We start from the raw sequence: 19,622 nt of genomic DNA on the forward strand, positions 1-19,622 counted from the left end.
TCATCAAAATACCAACAGCATTTTATGCCCATACTACACAAAGCAATTTACAAATTCAGTGCTACATGCCAAAAGGCAATCCCTAGCAAAATACCAACATCATTTTTCACAGGACTAAAACAAATAATCCTAAAATTTTCATGCAATCACAAAAGACCCTGAGTAGCCAAAACAATCTTGAGAAAGAACGAAGCTGGAAGTATCCCAATTCCAGATTTCAAGGTATACTACAGAACTATAGTCATCAAAACTGTATGGTACTGACACAAAAATAGATCTGTGGAACAGAATAGAGATCTCAGAAATAAACCCATGCTCGTATGGCCAGTTAATCTATGACAAAGAAGGCAAGAATATATAATGGGAAAAAATCTCTTTAACAAATGGTGCTAGGAAAACTGGGCAGCTACACATAAAAGAATGAAACTGAACCACTTTCATACACCATACACAAAAATAAATTAAAAATGGATTGAAGGCCTAAATGTGAGACCTAAAACCATAAAAATCCTCGAAGAGAACACAGGAAGTAATTTCTCTGACATTGGCTACAGCAACATTTTTGTAGATGCTTCCTAAGGCAAAGGAAACAAAAGAAAAAATAAACTATTGGGACTACATGAAAATAAAAAGCTTTTACACAACAAATGAAACCATCAACAAAACAAAAAGTCAACCTACTGAATGGGAAAAGATATGTGCAGATGATATATCCAATAAGAGGTTAATAATCAAAATATGTAAAGAGCTTATACACCAAAAAACAAAAATCCAATTGAAAAATGGACAAGAGACATGAACAGACATTTCTCCAAAGAAGGCATCCAGATGGACAATGGGTTCAAGAAAACATGCTCAACATTATTCATTATATCATTTCGGAAATGCAAATCAAAACTACAATGAGATACTACCTTATACCCATGAGAATGGCTAAAAACAAAAACAAGAAACAACAAGCATTGGCAAGGATGTGGAGAAAAAGGGAACCCTCATGCACTGTTAGTGGGAATGCAAACTGGTGCGGCCACTGTGGAAAACAGCCTGGAGAGTCCTCAAAAAATCAAAAATAGAACTACCCTACAATCCAGGAATCATAATCCTGGGTATTTGCCAAAAAACACAGAAACACTAATTCAAAGGGATACGTACATGTTTGCAGTCTTATTTACAATAGCCAAACTATGGAAGCAGCCCAAGTGTCCATTGATAGATGAATGGTTAAAGAAGATGTAGTGTACATATATACAATGGAATATTATTCATCCATAAAAAAGAATGAAATCTTGCCATTTGCAACAACATGGATGGAGCCAGAGGGTGCAATGATAAGTGAAATAAGTCAGTCAGAGAAAGACAAATACCATATCATCTCACTCATGTGAAGAAAGAAAAAAATGAGCAAAGATTAAAAAGAGAGAAAACTCCAGAAACAGATTCTTAACTATAGAGAACAAACTGATAGTTACCAGAGGGGAGGTGGGGGGGGGGCGGAATGGGTGAAATAAGAGATGGGGATTAAGGAGTGTACTTGTCATTATGAGTACCAGGGGATGTATGGAATGGTAAAATCACTATATTATATTTCTGAAATGAATATAACACTTTATGGTAACTAATTGGAATTAAAATAAAAGCTTAAAAAATAAAGAACCTATATAACTCAACACTAAAAAAACAAGTCTGAATTAAAAAAATGGGCAGAGGTGCTGAACAGACATTTTTTTCTACAGAAGACACAGATGACCAACAGACACATGAAAAGATGTCCAACATCACTACCCATTAGGGAAATGTAAATCAAAACTACAATGAGATATCACCTTATTCCTGTCAGAGGAATCAAAATAAAAAAGACAAGAAATAAAAAGTGTTGGAGAAGGAACTCTCATATACTGATGGTGAGAATGTAAATGGGTACATCCACTGTGGAAAAATAGTATGAAGAAAAAATAAAAAATAGAAATAGCATATGATCCAATAATTCTACCACTGGGTATTTACCCGAAGAAAATGAAAATACTAATTCAAAAAGATATATGCACCCCTATGTTTATTGCAGCATTATTTACAATAGCCAAGATACGAAAGCAACCCAAGGGTCTATCAATAGATGAATGGATAAGGAAGACGGAATATTATGCATCCATATGTGCTATTTGCAGCAATATGGAGAGACCTAGAGGGTATTATGCTACATGAAGTGAGTCAGACAGGAAAAGACAGATACCATATGATTTCACTTACATGTGGAATCTAAAAACAAACACAAATAAACAAACGAGCAGAATCAGATCTATAAATACAGAGAACAAACTGATGGTTGCCAGAGGGAAAGGGAGAGTGGGGATGGGCAAAATGGGTGAAAGGGAGTGGGAGATACAGGTTTCTAGTTATGAAAGGGGTAAGTCATGGGGATGAAAGGCATAGCAGAGAGAATATAGTCAGTGGTATTTTAACAATGCTGTATGGTGACAGATGGTGGCTATAGTTGTGGTGAGCACAGCACAACATAGAGGTTGAAATACTATGTTGTACACCTGAAACTAATGTAACGTTGTGTCTCGACTATACTCAAATTAAAAAAAAAAAATAATTAAAAAAAGAAAAAAAGAGAAAGGAAGGCTGTGTGAAAACATGCTTACTTGTAGGAGATACTCTGTTGGTTGGAGAAGTTCGGGTGACAAGGGTAGGTGTGACAACATTAAGCGGAGAGTCTGTCGGAGGGTTCATGGAGCCTGAAAGGATGAAATGGATATTAATGATGACCATAATATTGTAACAGAGGGATGATGTATTGACTTAATTTCCCCCACAATTTTGTCTACTCATCTAACAATTCATTAATGAAGGCCTATTACATGCAAGGCTGTGGGATGCAGCGGTGAATGACAAAGACATCGGGCTGCGTTTAAGGACCATAAGCCTAGATAACAGGCAGGTAGCCAGGCATTGTGTTGAGTGCCACGGGGTGCCACGGGGGTACAAAGAAAGGGTACCAACCAAGATTGGAAGGTCAGGGGAAACTTCCTGGAGAAAATAACATTTAACCAAGACCTGGTAAAATAATTATAGCAGCTAATATCGTGAAGTATTTGAAAAGTAATCATACAGTTTACAAATCCACAAGCCTGCAAAATTTTATCGGCAAGAGAAACAACAATGTAATGCTCCAACTGGATGTAACGTCAGTGAACCTAAGGCTGATGGCATTATTATTGCTTTTTCTCAGATGCCTTTTTTTTGTCACAAAATTTTTATTTGGCTATAACTTTTCTCAATGTGTGTGGGGGCAGGTAGGGGTGAAAGGGAGCCTAGAATACATTGTTTTATCATATTATACACTTATGCCAACTCCTTAAGCTTCTATTATTGAACTCTAAAATAGTCCTATTAGCAGTATAAAACAATCCAAAAATGCCAGAAGGATCTATTAACTTTAGGAATGTCTAGATTAAATATGGTTAAATGATTTTCAGGCTAGGGGATTTTGTAATGTTCTACATGTAATGACATTGGGTGTAATGTCACACATCTGGTGTGCTGTGTCAATTATCTGGACATTTAATTATAAATTATACTATTGGTTCTAGTCTGTAATTTGCTTTAAGGGAAAAGGATATATAAGTTATGCCACCAGATAGCACATAGAACGTTGGAAGGAATTTGTTTTTGTAATCAAGATGTATCCATGTTTTATTTTCAGCGTTGGCAGTATTGTTGTTGCTGTTGGCTGTGGGTAATGCTCACAGTTGGCTCTGACCCTTTATCATATTATAATGTAAATGATCCCTCGCTATTAATCTCTGAGGAGGTGGGTGTAGGGTGGGGAGAAAGTCACATGGAAAGTATACAAATAGGCTGGTGGAATGACCATCCTCCTCCACCCGAACCATCTGAAACATATCTGAACACTTCAGCACGACACACAAATCTGATCATTTTCTTCCCCCCATTACAATCCCACTTCATTTCCTGAAGTTGCCTATCATCTTTTACATCTCAAATCATACCCTCAACCCAAAGGGTGATATTTCAATCCGATCTCTGTGGATTCTTTCTTTTTGCATATGCTGTTTCCTTATACTTACCCATCGCAGACTTCCTGGTATGCACCTTCTCAAACTTGACAGACCCTAGGGATCTTTGCGATGTGCTCATAGCCCTCAGTGTTTACCCTAGCAAAAGCCTTATTGCTCTATATCATCAGTATACCCCTCAACAGAAGTGATTGGGAAATCTCTGTATTTCTGATTCCTGGCAAATGCAGGTAGATGAGTGAATGAATATAGATTCCTTTTTAACACTGGAAGAGAGAAGACCAACTTTAAGCACATTATCTGACTGCTGATGCATAATAAGCATCATCTTCCAAAGTAGTGACCTTAATAAGATGGAACATGAGCCTGGAAAAATAATGCCTAGGTGTTTTTCTCTGTAGATTGATTGGAACAGAAGTATGGCCCACAAGTCAAATCCACCCACTGCCTATGTTTGTAAATAAAGTTTTATTGGAATACAGCCACATCCATTTGTTTATGTAATGTCTATGGCTGCTTTTGTACTACAATGGCAGAGCTGAGCAATTGTGATAGAGACCATATGGTCCACAAAGCATAAAATATTTACTATTTGGCAGATAAAAACAGAAAGTTTGTTGACTCCTAGAAAAGAAGATGTTGATAGGTTGTGCTCAATCCTGGATTTCTACAATAGGAAGCATTTATTTTTCATTGATGGAACATTTCTATTTTAAGATGTTATGCAGCCATATTTCAACACCACATATCTTTGTAATCTGAGAAGTTCTTGCCACACAGAACCTTACAGTGTATCAGGGAGTTGTTACTGCAAGATTTGTATTTTAAGATGAACTCTTTGCTCTGTAACAAAAATGATGCATAGCTTTCAAGATGAAATGTGCAGCGAAAACAAACAAACAAACAAACACCAAAGAAAAAGAAAAGAAAAAAGAAAAAAAAAAAGGTCATTTTGGTTTCAGATTGTCCTATAAAGTAGAAACTCCTCCTTGGTCAAAACAAAACTCAGGGGGTGTAGAAAAGAATGGCTAAAACTTAACAGAAAAAAAAAAACCCATTTACCAAAACTCAAATGCAGAATTTGGCAGGAAGATATCAACCAGTTTTCAGACCATTACATTTGCCATCATGCTGTAAGCGGTTAAGCTGCTGGCTGAAAGCAACTTCATCTGTTCCTGAGTGTGTCCTATCTGCAGCAGGCCTGGCAGGGTGCCCAGGACCATCCTCATGGGCAGTAGTGGCCAGGTGTCTGTCCCCTAGGGCAGCTGGTCAGTTCTCGGGTTTCCTCAGAGCTCGAATCAGCCCTTAGCTGGTCTACCTAGAAATGAACCAGACTCCAGGCCTTGCAAAGTCTTTGCTTCTCAAAATGTGGTCCATGGTGTCTCTTAGGAGCTTGCTAGAAATGTAGGATCTCAGGCCCTGCCCCTCCACCTCAACTTAATGAATCAGAATCTGCTTTTTAACAAATCCTTGGGTAATGTGCATGTATATATTAAAGTATTTAACTGGAGCGCCTGGGTGGCTCAGTAGGTTGAGTATCTATCCTTCGGTTTAGGTCATGATCTCACGGCTAGTGAGTTCAAGCCCCACATCAGGCTGGCTGCTATCAGCTCAGGGCCTGCTCCGGATCCTCTGTGCCCTTCTCTCCACCCCTCCCCTGCTCATGCTCTCTCTCTCTCTAAAATAAAATAAACATTAAAAAAAAAGTCCTTAATGGATACCCTAGGATCCCCAGGATCCTAAGGATCAGTCAGGGTATGAGAAAAATCATGAAATAAGAAGTATTTGCCATCAGCCAGGCTGATGGCTCAGAGCCTGGAGCCTGCTTCCGATTCTGTGTCTCCCTCTCTCTCTGCCCCTCCCCCATTCATGCTCTCTCTCTGTCTCAAAAATAAATAAAAACGTTAAAAAAAAAATTTAAAAAAAATGTATTCACTGTTGAATCACAGGAATCTGTAGGCCCTCGTACTCAAATAGCTGCCTGATGAGCCACTGACCACCCTACGCCGACCCCTTTCCCTTTCTCAGTTTACTAGAATAAGAATCCCTGAGCATTTGAACTCACTGGGAGACCAGGAGATAGGTGGGGAAGGGAACAGCTCAGAGAGCTGTTAGCTTTCAGGCTTCTAACTGTTCTCTGGGAGCAAAGGGAAACCAAAACTCCTCTTACTAAACTTCCTTTCTGCTCTGTAATATTCTCAGAATTTCTCTACTTTAGATTTTTCTTCTAGATTTTCATCTCCATATCTGTCAACAGTAATGGCCTGATAAAGCAGTAACTCTTACACAAGGCATCAGAAGTTTTCTTCAGGGTTCATAAAGCTCCCAGCAGTGCCCCCACAAGCAGAAAGTGTTTGGAACTAGGTGTTTAAGAACTTACAACAAGTAAGGAAGTATGATCCAGGGATGACATTGCTTTACAGAGTCTACTGCATCTTCTAAATCATTCTTAAAGATACATGCTAGAATATGACCAGAATGTAAGCTATAACTTTGGGAAACTGAACTCTTCAAGATTTATTGTCTTTAATATTTGATCGTAAAAGATAAAAATTCACTTGACAATTTAAAAATAACCATGTGCTCAGAGCCTAAAATTATACTAGATCAAGGACTGTCCTATAAAATTGGAATTATGGTGTGCTTTGGGTATCAAGATCAGTGCTCTCCCTTATTATCCCAAAATTATAGCACAGTTCAAGAGAATGAGAAGCCACAGACTGGGAGGAAAACATTGGCAAAAGACTCATCTGGTAAAGGACTATTATTCAAAATATATAAAGAACACTTAAAACTCAACAGTAAGAAAACAACCCACCTGATTAAAAAATCGGGCTGAAGACTTTAATAGACACCTCACCAAAGAAGACATATTGAGGGCAAATAAGCTTCATATAACATGTCGTCGGAGGAATGCAAATTGAAATAACGAGATACCACTAAGCACCTATTAGAATGGCCAAAAACCGTAACACTGACAATATGAAATGGCGATGAGGACGTGGAACAACAGGAACTCTCATTCACTGCTGGTGGGAATGCAAAATGGTGCAGCCACTTTGGAAGACAGTTTGGTGTTTTCTCACAAAACTAGACAAAGTCTTATCTACAATCCAGCAATTGTACTCCTTTGTATTCACACAAAGGAATCGAAAACTCAGGCCCACACAAAAACCTGCACATGGGTGTTCAAAGCAGCTTTCTTCCTAATTTCCCAAAGTTGGAAGCAACTGAAATGTTTTTCAGTAGGTGAGTGGGTATATTAGACTATGGTACATGCATAAAATGGAATATTATTCAGTACTAAAAAAGATAAGCTGTCAAGCCATGAGACAACATGGAGACAACATGCTAAATGCATATTACCAAATGAAAGAAGTCAATCTGAAAAGGCAACATAGTGTGTAATTCCAACTATATGGCGTTCTGAAAAGGGAAAATTGTAAAGACTAAAAATATCAGTGGTTGCCAGAGGTGGGGGATGGGGGTAAAGGATGTATAGGTAGAGCACAAAGGATTTTTAAGGCAGTGAAAATTTAGGGCCTTTTGAAGCTGTAATGATGGGTACATGTCAGTGCACATTTATCCAAACCCACAGGATATACAACGCCAAGTGTGAAACCTAAGGTAAATTATGGACTTTGGGTGATTATGATGTGTACAGTGTAGGTTTATCAGTTGTAACAAATGAACCGTATTCTGGTAAGTGATGTTGATAACAAGGGAGGCTATGCATGTGTGTGGAAGGGTATACAGGAAATCTCTGTACCTTCCTCTTAATTTTGCTGTAAACCTAAAACTGCTCTAAAAAATAAAATCTTTAAATCAAGACAAGCTTAATTTTAACATCAGAAAAGACTGGTTTTTCAAATATGGTTCTGTCTGTGATGGGAATAAGGTTCTCCATAGGAATTTGAGGTTGTTTGGTCTTTAGCTTATGGCCTTAAAGTCTGCCAAAGTTACTGGCAAATCTATAGGAGAACCAGCTACCTTTACCCCGTTCCAAGACCATAGCCTTACCTGTGTCCAGCCTTCTAGAAAGGAGGTGCATTTACTTCTGAGGGAATTAGGCAAAATTGAGTATGGATGTTTTAGTGTAAACCCATGATCATTTCCGGATGATTAACTAAAAGTTTGGAGGGAGATGTGTTTGTGTGTGTGTATGTACACATACACACAGGCAGCATTACAGGCATGATGCCACTGTCCCAGATTCACAATGGCACCTACTTCTGAACAGGGGAACGGATGTGTATTGAGCCACATACCCTTCCCAACTAAGGCTCCCGGGAACCAAATGGCTGCCTGTATGAAACGGCCGGGTAGGACCCAAGATGCAGACACTGGCCTTGAAACAAAGAGGAACTTTCCCTTATAAACTACCTTGGGTTTTATGAGTATGTTATAGACTACAATTTCTCTGAAAATAGGAAGGTGGTAAAAGATGTTAACGGTCCTGCAGAGTTGTGATAATGGCTAACAAATCTGTTTAAGTATTACTTTGCTGTTATACATGCATGTTTGCTAGTTGTCATTACAAACTTCTATTTTTTATAGGCAATCTGTTGTCACTGCATTTGTTGAGACATTTGTTCACATCTTTTATGTAGCAAAATCTCCATTAGTTGGTCAGGTTTCGAGTAGTCAATATTCCGGTTCGTCAAATGTTGTAAATAAGTAGAATGATCCTACGTATCAATTTTCAAGTCATAAAAATCTTCTATATGCCCAATTCTGTGCCTCAACTTAGGGCCACTAAAATCATTAGGATACAGTCTTTATCCTCAAGCTTTTTATATCTCATACGTGGTTTATCCATTCCTAAGTATTAAAATTATAAATGTTATATGTAATTGAAGGTTGTTAGTGACTCAGAAGAGATTTTAGGATTTTAAGAATCACTCTTGATCATCAATGTATTAGTGTTAATTTTCATTATATGGTAGATTAACAAAAAGTTATTATTAATGAAATTTGAAAAAAATTGCCATATTCACTAGAAATTCTTTAGAAACAGGAATCAGCTGCTTTTTATTTGAAGAAATTCTTTTAAGCAGAGCCCCATTTTTCATCAAAAGAGGCTTGATCCCACGAAATTTAGTAATTTTGAGTTGTGTAGAGAGGCTTCCGAGATTAAAACACCATGGAAATAATGAGCACTCTATTTGTTCTAATTAGAAGTGTTCTGAGCTTACGGCAGTCCTGGCCGCCCCTTGTTGACCTTATTAAATAGACAACTCACCCAAGGAAAAAGTGATCTTTTCAGACGAGATATTCCACACTTTATTCCCAGGGACTGGAGACATAGCCATGCACCAGATGGTCAGGTTGTTTGGTTGGGCTGGCTTATTACCATACACCCTTGTCAAAACAGACTTCAGCTCCCAAAATCCACTTTTGTCTTTTCTCTCTTCATTAGTAATGTATATTTCTAGAAGACAGATTAAGAACAAGATCGGTCAGCAACATTTTCTGCTATGAGCCATACAGTGATGGCAAGGAATGGCTGGGGATGTGCTGGAAGCCGAGCTATCCCAGCCTGATGGCAAAGCCCAGGCTGTGGATGGATTGGTGACTGCAGGGCAGCCCGCCGACAGTGAAGCTTCTTGGACTCCCGCTTTTAAGTAATATGGCTTTAACAAAAGTACCTGGGGTATTGTCTGTTGGGGAATTGCCCTCGACAGTTCCCCTGGGAAAAGAACAATTAGGAAAGAAAATAAGGTTCCGCAAGAAATTGTGCGGCCTTACATTTAGCCCTTGCCATCCCCTATAGAGACTCCTCTACTTACAGGAAGGATAGCCTCATGCATTTGCCAGCAAAGGAGGCCAAAAAAGGAGAGACATATGGATTTGAAAGCCCCACTCCTAAGGAGTGTATCTACAGGCACAAGTCACTCTAACCCCTAGGCTCACTTGGCCCCCAGGAGGCATTCCAGATGATGATTGAACCTAGTCGGTTAAAGTACAGAATGGTTCATTAGTTCCTAGGTGCATTGTCTCTCTGAGAATGTATAAGGCGTGGGTTTCTAAGGCCCTCTTGGCCCCCTCCTGGCACCTCAGACCCAGGTGAACACTTTTGTTCCTTAAACTACAAATGGTTTGGGGAAACAACTAAGAGGTCATGTCCCTGTAACTGTTCCACTTGAGGTGTTGAGTGATAGATGACCTTTCATGAAAACAGCAAAGCAAACGCTCTATAGATTATAGATAAACGCAGATGCATAATGGAATAATGCAAGAAACTAATCAATAATCAAAGGGTATGAGGGCACATTACGAGAAAATCGCCATGTTATTTCTTAAAGGTTGATTACACATAGGAACATTTTCAAAATTAGGTAATGTTAGAAAAACATAGATGACGTATGCCACAAGGAAATCACTAGCAAATATAATGCCATGTTTGCTACAATCAATCGGCCAGTTCAACACACTGCTGTTGTCTGTGTCCATTTTTATTTTTGTTTTTTCTTTTAGTTTTGTTTTATTTTCACTTTTTCACCGACGCTGTTCATCCTTCGGGAACCCCTGGTTGCTGGAGCAGGTCTCCGGCAGGGATGGTTCAGTTTACGGTAACATAGAGTCTAAAATAGTCAAACCACAGCTTCTGGGCAGTGAGGGTCTGTTCCAGCAGGCCTGGAGTTACCCTAAACTGTTTGGCTCAAGCTCTTGCATAGCACTGATCCATAGTCAAAGTACGGAATGTGTTGATTCATAGCATTGCTTTGTTGGTGACCGTGGGTCCAAGGAGCTCGGGGGCCAGTTGTCTTAGCTCATCAGCATTGTTTATTGTTGACTGATACCGGTAAGATTAATGATTTGCACCTGGCCCAGGCTAGAATCTGGGAAGGCTCTGCGGTTGAGTGTGTCTACATAGCAGGAATCCACCTAAGTAACATATAAAACAACCTCAGCCAAGACTCCACTTGGGGTTCCCTGCTTCTAAGGTGCTCTGTGCCATATTGGTTGTCTCCCCTTTGCAAAGGAGCCCGTGCCTGATTTCACTGCCCCCCTTGCTGTAAATCTGTACATGGGATGCATACCCTTACTTTAATAGTGTTGTTATATTGTATCCTTTTCCTGAAATAAGCTGTAGATTTATAGCCATTGTCATTTGGGTCCTCTGAGTCTCCTTTAGAAATAGAAACTGTTTAACTGCCACTGTTAGTACAACCTCCAAATAGCACACATGGCAGCAGGAAATCAACGTGAAACCATCTGTCACTGTAGGCCAGAACTTTCTGGACCCTTATGGCTTCTTTACACTAAAGGCTCTAAATGCTAGTTTTGAAGTTGTTACTTACCAAAGTAATAACTACATGTGGTAGAATTCTGACCACAATGTCTGGCCTCATGGTCCAGAAGAGTAATGGGCACATCAAACCAGGGCTTACTTAACAGGAGACCATACCTATAATGACCCTTAAGAAAGATTTTCAGGATTGCATCCGGTCATGATTATGGGTGAATTGTTTTTAAAGTGAATAACAAAACCAGTAATAGTCTCAAAATGAATACAGTGGATCAATACGATCATTCATCAATATAAACTTTTTATTTTTACCCATTAAAAATAACAATGTAGCAAGAGCTATGTGACTCAGTTACTGTTGAAAACATATTGAGCTTTGAGAAAAAAAATGACTCAGGAGGAAGAAGAAGGGCTGTTGTCCCAGGCAGGGGGGGCTGGCTGGGATTGTTCTGGCACAGGCAGCCATGTTTATCGCCTACGAAAAATACGGCTTTATGCATTCTCATCGGAGCTTGTCTCAGTGTGTGTCCCTGCTCCAAGAATTTTTAATCCTCCTGGTGGAGTTCCTTGTCATAAAGCCCAGTCCTTTATATGTACTTCCTCTAGTCTTCCCCACCCCACTCAGATCCTTAGAAGAAAAAGTGGAAAGTATTTGTTCATTGATTTGAATCAGTGGTGCTAAGTTATTTGCATTAAATGAAATTATTAATACATATATATTGAATTAAACTTCTTTACCCTCATGTAAGAGATCTGCTTTTACTAACAGTTGAGAGTTAAAGAAATCAGGTGTATTTCTTAATTTTGGAAAATGTTACCCACTCCCGTCCTCTATGAGGCACTAGATGGGGTATCAGAAAATGGCATCTGGTAGGCAAGATGATGTTTGTCTTGGAATGAGAATTGTTCTTAAATGCCAAGATCAGCTCAGGAAATGGCAATTTCTATTCTTCTTTGTTTTCTTTCTTTCTTTCTTTGCCAAACCCATTTCCATTGACTGATTTCCTTACCTTCTTTTTCACCTTGAGGAAAGCCTCCTTCTATAAACCACGTGAGATTTGCTGTGGGAAATACATTCCTCAGGGAGCAGGTAAATGTTCTCTGGGGGTAAAAGCAGAACACAGAAAGGCTTATTTGAAAATTAGCAGCAAATGGTACCCCTTACATCCCGGCCAAGCGTCACATGGGGCAAATTGGCAGAAAACAGTTTTCTACACTTTCAACAAGGCTATGTTTACCTTTCAGAGCTTATGTGAAAAAGTGAGCTACAAATAGACTGTCTCCTATAGACATGTCATGAACTCATGGCTGGAAGCATAGGTCAACTTGGGAAGAATCTAGGACTAGACTAATATTGCAAGTCTGGACTCTGGGTTTTGGAAAAAGAAGATCACTGTTCTACCCAAGAAGAATAAAACAGTGCTAAATGGAAGCCAAAGACTAAAAAGGAAGAAGCTCTAACAGTCAGAGACCAGAAAAGAATATTCTGTTAGACTCTAAGCTAAAAGATATCCACATTTGGGTTGTTTCCATTCCCCAAATAATGTAAAGTACTATTTGTAGCAATAACCACAAAAACCATTATTGTGAATATCTCACTTTTGACTTGTAAAGAGTTTATGCAATTGACTTTTCATGTTATCATCTTAACAGTCCTCTAGGGTGGGGTAGGACACAACTTATCATTGCCATTTGACAGATGGGGGAACCAAGGCACAGAAATCATAGGATGGTTAAAGAGAGTGGAATGTAGTTGATGGCACAACTGGGAACTAAGTTACCCCATTTCCAGTCCAAGGTATTTTCTGGTAAAACACATTGTACTGAAATATGAGAGAAACAAAACAGGTAGCTTAGAGATAGGTTTAGTTATGTTTTATTTCCAACACCATATTTGCTCTTTGTGAGATGGTGTTTTTTTTCAACATCCTGGTGAAAATACCCAAAAGGAATTACTGGATCTCATTATTATTATTTTATCTGAGACATTATAAAATTGTATTTCGATTTTTTTTTAAACATGCCACTGCATGAGGTTTTTTTTTTTTTTAATTTATGTTATTTATTTATTTTGAGAGAGAGAAAGAGAGAGAGTGTGTATGCATGTGAGCAGGGGAGGGACACAGAGAGAAAAATCCTAGGCAGGCTTTGCACTGTCAGCACAGAGCCTGATGTGTGGCTCGATCCCACAAACCATGAGGTCATGACCTGAGCTGAAATCAAGAGTCAGATGTTTAACTGACCGAGCCACCCAAGCACCCCAACACTGTCCAATTATAATACCACGTAGAGTTGTTTGTTGTCTCATCAAGAGATGTATGTGTTTCATATATGACTGGTCTTGGCTCTTAGCTCTCAAATATTTTCCACAACTGATGAATTTACTAGTTAACTAGTAAAGAACAATTAGCCATACGTAATACATGGGGTGCCAGTTTCTTCACAGACTAGTTGCACCCAAAGAATCTGGTCCTGAGCAGAGCTGAGACACCAAATTGAAGGACACTAAAATAGAATTTTCTGGTGAGATCCTACTGAAGTGCAGTTTAGCATCCCTCCACACCACTACCAAAAGCCCAAGGCAAACACGAGACTTTCAGAAGCGACTATCTGTGGAATCCAAAATGGTGGGTAGTGAACGCTGCAGCTCCCAGTTTTCACATTCATGCCACACTTGACAACGGGGAGGGTGACAGGAATAAAAACCCGTGACATATGTCACTTTTTGTCCTAGAAAGCCAAAAATAAAACCAGGTTCCCTAAAATATATTCTTATTTAGTGAAAGAAAGAGAGGGCAATTTATTTAATCCAATGAAATGCCAAAGATTGATGTTTACCTTCAAGTGACCCACAAAAGGATGTAAAATGTTAGGAAAGGTTGTAAAGGTTTTTATTAATGCCAATACTTTTAACCTCTCTCATGACTCATTTTCTCCATGCTCGGTTACCCTACCATAAGATGATGATATGGTAATATCAGGAACAAGTAGGGGTTCCATTATATTATAAAAGCAACTGGCTCACTGAAGAAATCTCTTGTCAATTTAATAAAAACGTTAAAAAGCTTTAACTCTAGTGGATTCTCTGAACTCAGATTTTATGGAGCGATTCCGATTTCAAATACTCTATACCACCTCCAGACTGTGTTCCAAGACTTTGTTTTGGAATGTGCTTGATGTCCTGAACACCTCCCAGTCTCCCTCAAATTGAAAAACCACAGACTAAACTAGTTCAAACTGAAGTAAAACCTCTTATGAAACACCAAGCTTATATGGTTTTGCTGTGCAAGCAGACATGAGTAGGACCTTCCACATGAGTAGGAAGAAAAACATGTGAAATTAAAAAAAAAAACCATGAAGCATATACGCACAAGAGTCCGTGCACACACCTACAAGTGCACACGCACACATTCTTCTGCTGAGGAGTCAGAATCACTCGCTCATTTACGGTGTGGCTGTCATGTCCATGAGACAAGCAAAAGAACTGGTTTCTTCAACACATTTTTTCTCGGTACACATGGAATATGTGAGCAATAGCACAAAGAATTATATAATAAGTGGCAAAAAGTATTTGGACAGTTCTGTAGGAGAGCAGAAAGAGGTGAATTCTGGGAGTAATAGTTTGCAGTCAGGGAAGAGATGGGTCTGGATTCTACAGGTGGTCTGTGGTTGAAAGTGGCGGGGAATTCACAAAGATTGACAGACGGAATGGGTTCGTAGGCCAATGTGTGAGTTGGGCACATTGTCCTGGAAGTAGAGGGAAGCCAGTGGAAGGTTGTAGCACGAGGAGACTGAGGAATCAGGAAAAGTAGATCCAAATCTGGCTGTAAGAATGATCATTTCCTTATTTCCACAGCTGAAATACTCAAATGCTGACCATTTGCAAGTCAGCCCAGATTCAGTTTGCCTAAGTTTGGGCAGAGCCTTTTCAAAAGGGCTTCTCATAGATTCATTTAAAAAAAAATTAGCTTTTGAGTTTAGAAAGAGAAATCTTTTTTTTTTTTTTTAAGTTCCCCTATTCGTTTACCAACTCTTCATTTCTATTTGGAGTCTTTCCTCCCCTCAACCTTCTTTCTTCACTTGAAATTTGTCTTTTAGTCTTGGCATGTTTTCTACTCTGCCATTTCTCTTTTCTTCTATAACTCAAGGATTTTTCTTCCACAGACACCCTCTTTAAAATGTTCCTGTCTCCTCTTGGTAGGTTCTCCTTCCAAAATATACATATATAAATATAGCATATACGTAAATATAAAATTTGTGCTTAAATTGTGACTATTCATTTATTTCACTCCAACTGAGAATAGAAGCCAATAACATTTCAGCTTTTCCAATGCTAGTTACATAATATAATAAAAAGCAACCGCAAATCTGCTTCTCAACTTGTCACATATCCTTCAACTTGGGAGGATTCCTTTCACTTCATCTTCCCTTTTGTGCAGGCTCCCTGGCTTCTCTACTGACTGTATTTACAACATCCGGAGTTTCTGAACCAAAAATTGAGACTCATGGTCTGACAACTGGACAGAACATTTGAAAGCACAGGTGTTACTGGGGCATGTGGTTTCTCTGCTGAAACCTCACCCTTTCCCTCCTTTAAATATTTTTCTTTGCTTGAGAGGCCAGATGATCTAGTTATCTGGAAACAGAACCAAGACTAGTAGGTGCTTGACTTATTGTTTTACTACACAACATTTGCCAGAACATCTATTTTCCGGGGTGGGGGGGGGGGGTACAGAGAAATGTGTGCATCTTTGTGTGGGCAGGCAGAGACACGCCCACTTGGAAAGGCATCCTCCCTGGAAGTGGGAGGGAACAGGACCTGCGGGTGCCCTCCTCCTGGGGGCAGATGTCAGCTAATAGCTACCCACAGCGTGTGGGAGCACTCACCCTGCACCAAAGCCATCAGAGACAAGCTCCGGGCCTTGCTTGCTTGTAAGTACCCACTTGTAGGGCTGTGGGGCCGAGGGAGGGAGGAGAGTGTTTACCAACTGTTAGGGATTGCAAAGCTTGGCGGATAAAGCTCTCAATCACTTAAGAAATGACCCAAAAAAGGAGGGAGAAAACAGGCTATTTCTAAAAATTTAATTGTCCATTTATTTACTTAAATGGGGTGCAAAAGCCAAACATTTAGAGTAAGCTGCTGTCGAGGAGGTCTTATCAGCTATTGGCTTTGCAGGTGATGGTTCCCCTGGGAAGGCAGAGTGTAAGCTACTTGCTGAGGACTGCCGGGAGACAAGTCGGTTGAGATGTGCTCCATGGTCCTCTGCGTGGGCCAGCTCCTCCTGCTGAAAACAGCTAAGTCTGCTGGAATTCTTGGAATCTCAACCCCAGAGGGACCTCGCTAGGGGCAAACCGATCTCACCTTGGGAACTTTATCACCCAGCGTTTGGACTGCTTGTTCCAACAGTTCTTAGGAAGTGTGCCTTTCACACCAGCATCTCTCTGTGCTTGCTTCTGCCTACACTGAGGAAGACAAGTGCTGCCCCAGCCCTGGGGTTCCCGAGCAGCCTGAGGGTTCAGAACCTCCAAAACCCACATGTAGACCTCCGGGAGCATAGAAACATTGGAAGCAGCCAGGAGGACAATCAGGAGAAAACCTAACATTTTCAATATTCAAAAACCACTCGTGGAGGTGGTTGATGTAGAGAACCCTGAATTCACTGAAGAACTTTGTAATTTCTGGACTAATCTGTGTTGTCGTTCTGGTGTACACAAGGAGGGATCAATACATATCTGGGGCCTGGAGGGAATGTACCTGGGGGCCTCGGAGGCCATTTTGTGTGGCTGTGACTCACCCTGACTCTCCCGTGAAGCGGAAAGGAGAAAACATCACACCAGGTGTGGCCAGCCTTTGGCCATTGTGGTGAATCCCCAAGAGTTACTGCAGTCCCTTCCCAATTACTCATTTTTGCCTTAGCTGTGGTTCAGCCAAGACTTCTGGCTCAAGGAAAGCTGTTAAAAGACGAGACAGGATGAGGCGGGAAGAGGAGGAAGAAGAGGGAACCAGGATGAAGGCAAAAAGAGACCTTGAGATGAAGGAGGAAGAGGCAATCAGTGAGAAGGGAGAACCGGTTGGCCCTTTCGCGAGCGCCATGCCCACCTCTCTGCCGCACAACAAGGGGTCCCGGTTTTCCGAGGTTTGGGAATATTTCCACCTGGCCCCTGTTCGTGCTGGCCACCACCCCAACCAATATGCCACCTGCCGCCTGTGTGGCAGGCAGGTGAGCCGCGGCCCGGGGGTTAACGTGGGCACCACAGCCTTGTGGAAACATCTGAAGAGCATGCATAGAGAGGAGCTGGAGAAGACTGGCCATGGTCAGGTGGGGCAGCGCAAGGACTCCAGGTCCCAGGGGCCCCAGCTCCCCATGGGTATCGAGGGCGAATGGGCCCGGCTCCTGGAGCAGCTGGGGACCCTGGCTTTGTGGGCCAGCCAAAGGGAAAAGGAGGTGCTTAGGAGGGAGAGGGCAGTGGAATGGCGGGAGAGAGCAGTGGAAAGGAGAGAGCGAGCCCTGGAGGAGGTAGAAAGGGCCATCCTGGAGATGAAGTGGAAGGTGAGAGCTGAGAAGGAAGCCTGTCGGAGGGAGCAAGAGCAGCCTGCAGCAGCTCATCCTTTCCATTTTGTTTAAATCAGCCTGGGAGGTATCTATTCTGAAGACACAGACTCCCAGCAAAGAGCCACTTTAGCTTAAATATAAAGTATTTTGTCTTTAAGAGAAAGAGTGCATAATAGGAGTTAATCTCAGCAGTTCTGAATTGACCAAATACTTACCTACAGGGCCCCTGAAGGCTGTCCTGATCAAAACCTCAAAATGTATTAACTGAAGATCGCTGTTGTTTTGCCACCATGGGTCTGTGAGTTTGGGTGCAGAATGTACCATACTGTCAGTGCTGATGAGTGAAAATAATGGGATTTATGCCTAGCACTTGGTTCGCGGAGCTGAGGGTTCTGATAGTTGAGGTTGGCCAGGTAGCTGGAATGTACCTATGTGACCAGCTCATTCTGAGGGACTCTGCCATGAGCAGAGTTGAGGCTTCCTGGGGCTGAGGCCTTTGCACACATACTGGTGGTGATTTGAGAACTGGGTACAGGGCTTGTTCTGTGGGGCCCAGCTGTGGAAGCACATAGAAGCTTGAGCCTGAGTTCTCGGGACCCATCCGATATAGGTCTTTTCTGCCACTGGTGCTGTGTTGTGTCATCTGCTTACATTAAAGCTGTGTCACCAGCAGAACTGTCTGAGTCCTGTCTTTGCAACAATGTAACACGTACGTAATTAACGTATAATCAGCACAGAGAGAATTAAAGACTTTTCAGCTCACTCAAAAGAAACGTTAAGAATAGAGGATGTAAAAACTTATTCATAAATATTTAAAAATATAATCTAATTTCATATTAAGGTCTGTTAAAGAGGGAGATCATGAGGAAGAGAGGAGAGAAACTCAGAAAGGAAAAAAGAAAGGTGGAGAGAGGCGGTGAGTAAGGAGAAATAAAAAACAGAGGCAGAAAACCAAAAAAGAAAGAAAAAGGGACAGAGAAGAAGTGTGACATGGCAGAAGAGAGACAGATCCCTCCTCAAAAATTCACCATGGAAAGATGAGAGACGAAGACTATCTGGGAGACTGAAGGGCAGAGAACATTTTCTGAGGTTCTGAGGTCAATTTTAATGAGTTAAATTGCTTTAGTTTTGTTCCCACAGACCACCCATTCATTTGAACAGTAGGTTTTGGATTTTATTCCTGCCTCTGAGATGCCGGTTACAGGCCAACTGTTCCCTGACTTTTTAAAAAAAAAAACTGTGCATTTTGGGGGTGTCTGGGTGACTTAGTCGGTTAGGTGTCCAACTTCAGTTCAGGGCATGAGCTCACAGTTTGTGAGTTCAAGCCCTGCGTTGTTCTCTGTGCTGACAGCTCAGAACCTAGAGCCTGCTTCACATTCTGTGTCTCCCTCTTTGCCCCTCCCCCACTGGTGGGAGCACGCGCATGTGCTCTCTCCCAAAAATAAATAAACATAAAACATTTTAAAAAAATAAAAAAAAAAACTGTTCATTTTTAAATACTCAGAGATGCTTTGAAAAAAGGGAACCTACCAGTCCATAAGGAAAGAACAATCTATTGAGGGTATGCCTACTATGGTTACTCAGGGATAGATTAAACCAAAGTGGCAATGACTGTGGCCTTTGGGTTGGAGCTGACTTTTAGTTTGGATGATTCCTCTAGAACCTTTTTTTTTTTTTTTTTTTACTACTGGGTTGGAGGTGGAGTGAGGGATGGTGGGAGCTGGGGAGACAAGAGCTAATAAAGACAGTTTCTCATTATCTTGTAGATAGATCCAA

General features: G+C 40.8%; 2 protein-coding genes across 7 annotated transcripts in view; one reads left to right on the top strand and one right to left on the bottom strand.

Moving 5' to 3' along the window:
* Window positions 1–19,622, bottom strand: part of CD96 (CD96 molecule) — a 96,666-nt gene that overhangs the window by 38,914 nt on the left and 38,130 nt on the right. For all 6 annotated transcript variants that reach the window (XM_086675489.1, XM_086675490.1, XM_086675493.1 and 3 more), the window contains 3 exons: window positions 12,303–12,393; window positions 9,283–9,471; window positions 2,646–2,738 (listed from right to left, as the gene is read on the bottom strand). In XM_086675489.1, coding sequence (XP_086531615.1) covers window positions 2,646–2,738; window positions 9,283–9,471; window positions 12,303–12,393 — 373 coding nt within the window. The remainder of the gene's footprint in view (window positions 1–2,645; window positions 2,739–9,282; window positions 9,472–12,302; window positions 12,394–19,622) is intronic.
* Window positions 16,107–18,521, top strand: ZBED2 (zinc finger BED-type containing 2). Its single transcript, XM_086675487.1, has 2 exons — window positions 16,107–16,224; window positions 16,469–18,521. The coding sequence occupies exon 2, from the start codon at window positions 17,265–17,267 to the stop codon at window positions 17,916–17,918; it is 654 nt and encodes a 217-aa protein (XP_086531613.1). The 5' UTR covers window positions 16,107–16,224; window positions 16,469–17,264; the 3' UTR covers window positions 17,919–18,521.

This window comes from Puma concolor, chromosome C2 (genome assembly GCF_028749965.1).
Source record: "Puma concolor isolate L17-30 chromosome C2, mPumCon1.1.hap2, whole genome shotgun sequence".
Classification (NCBI taxonomy): Eukaryota; Metazoa; Chordata; class Mammalia; order Carnivora; family Felidae; genus Puma; species Puma concolor.

Excerpts from the sequence above, each read along its gene's own strand:
- ZBED2 (XM_086675487.1), top strand. The coding sequence starts at position 17,265 with ATGAGGCGGGAAGAGGAGGAAGAAGAGGGAACCAGGATGAAGGCAAAA.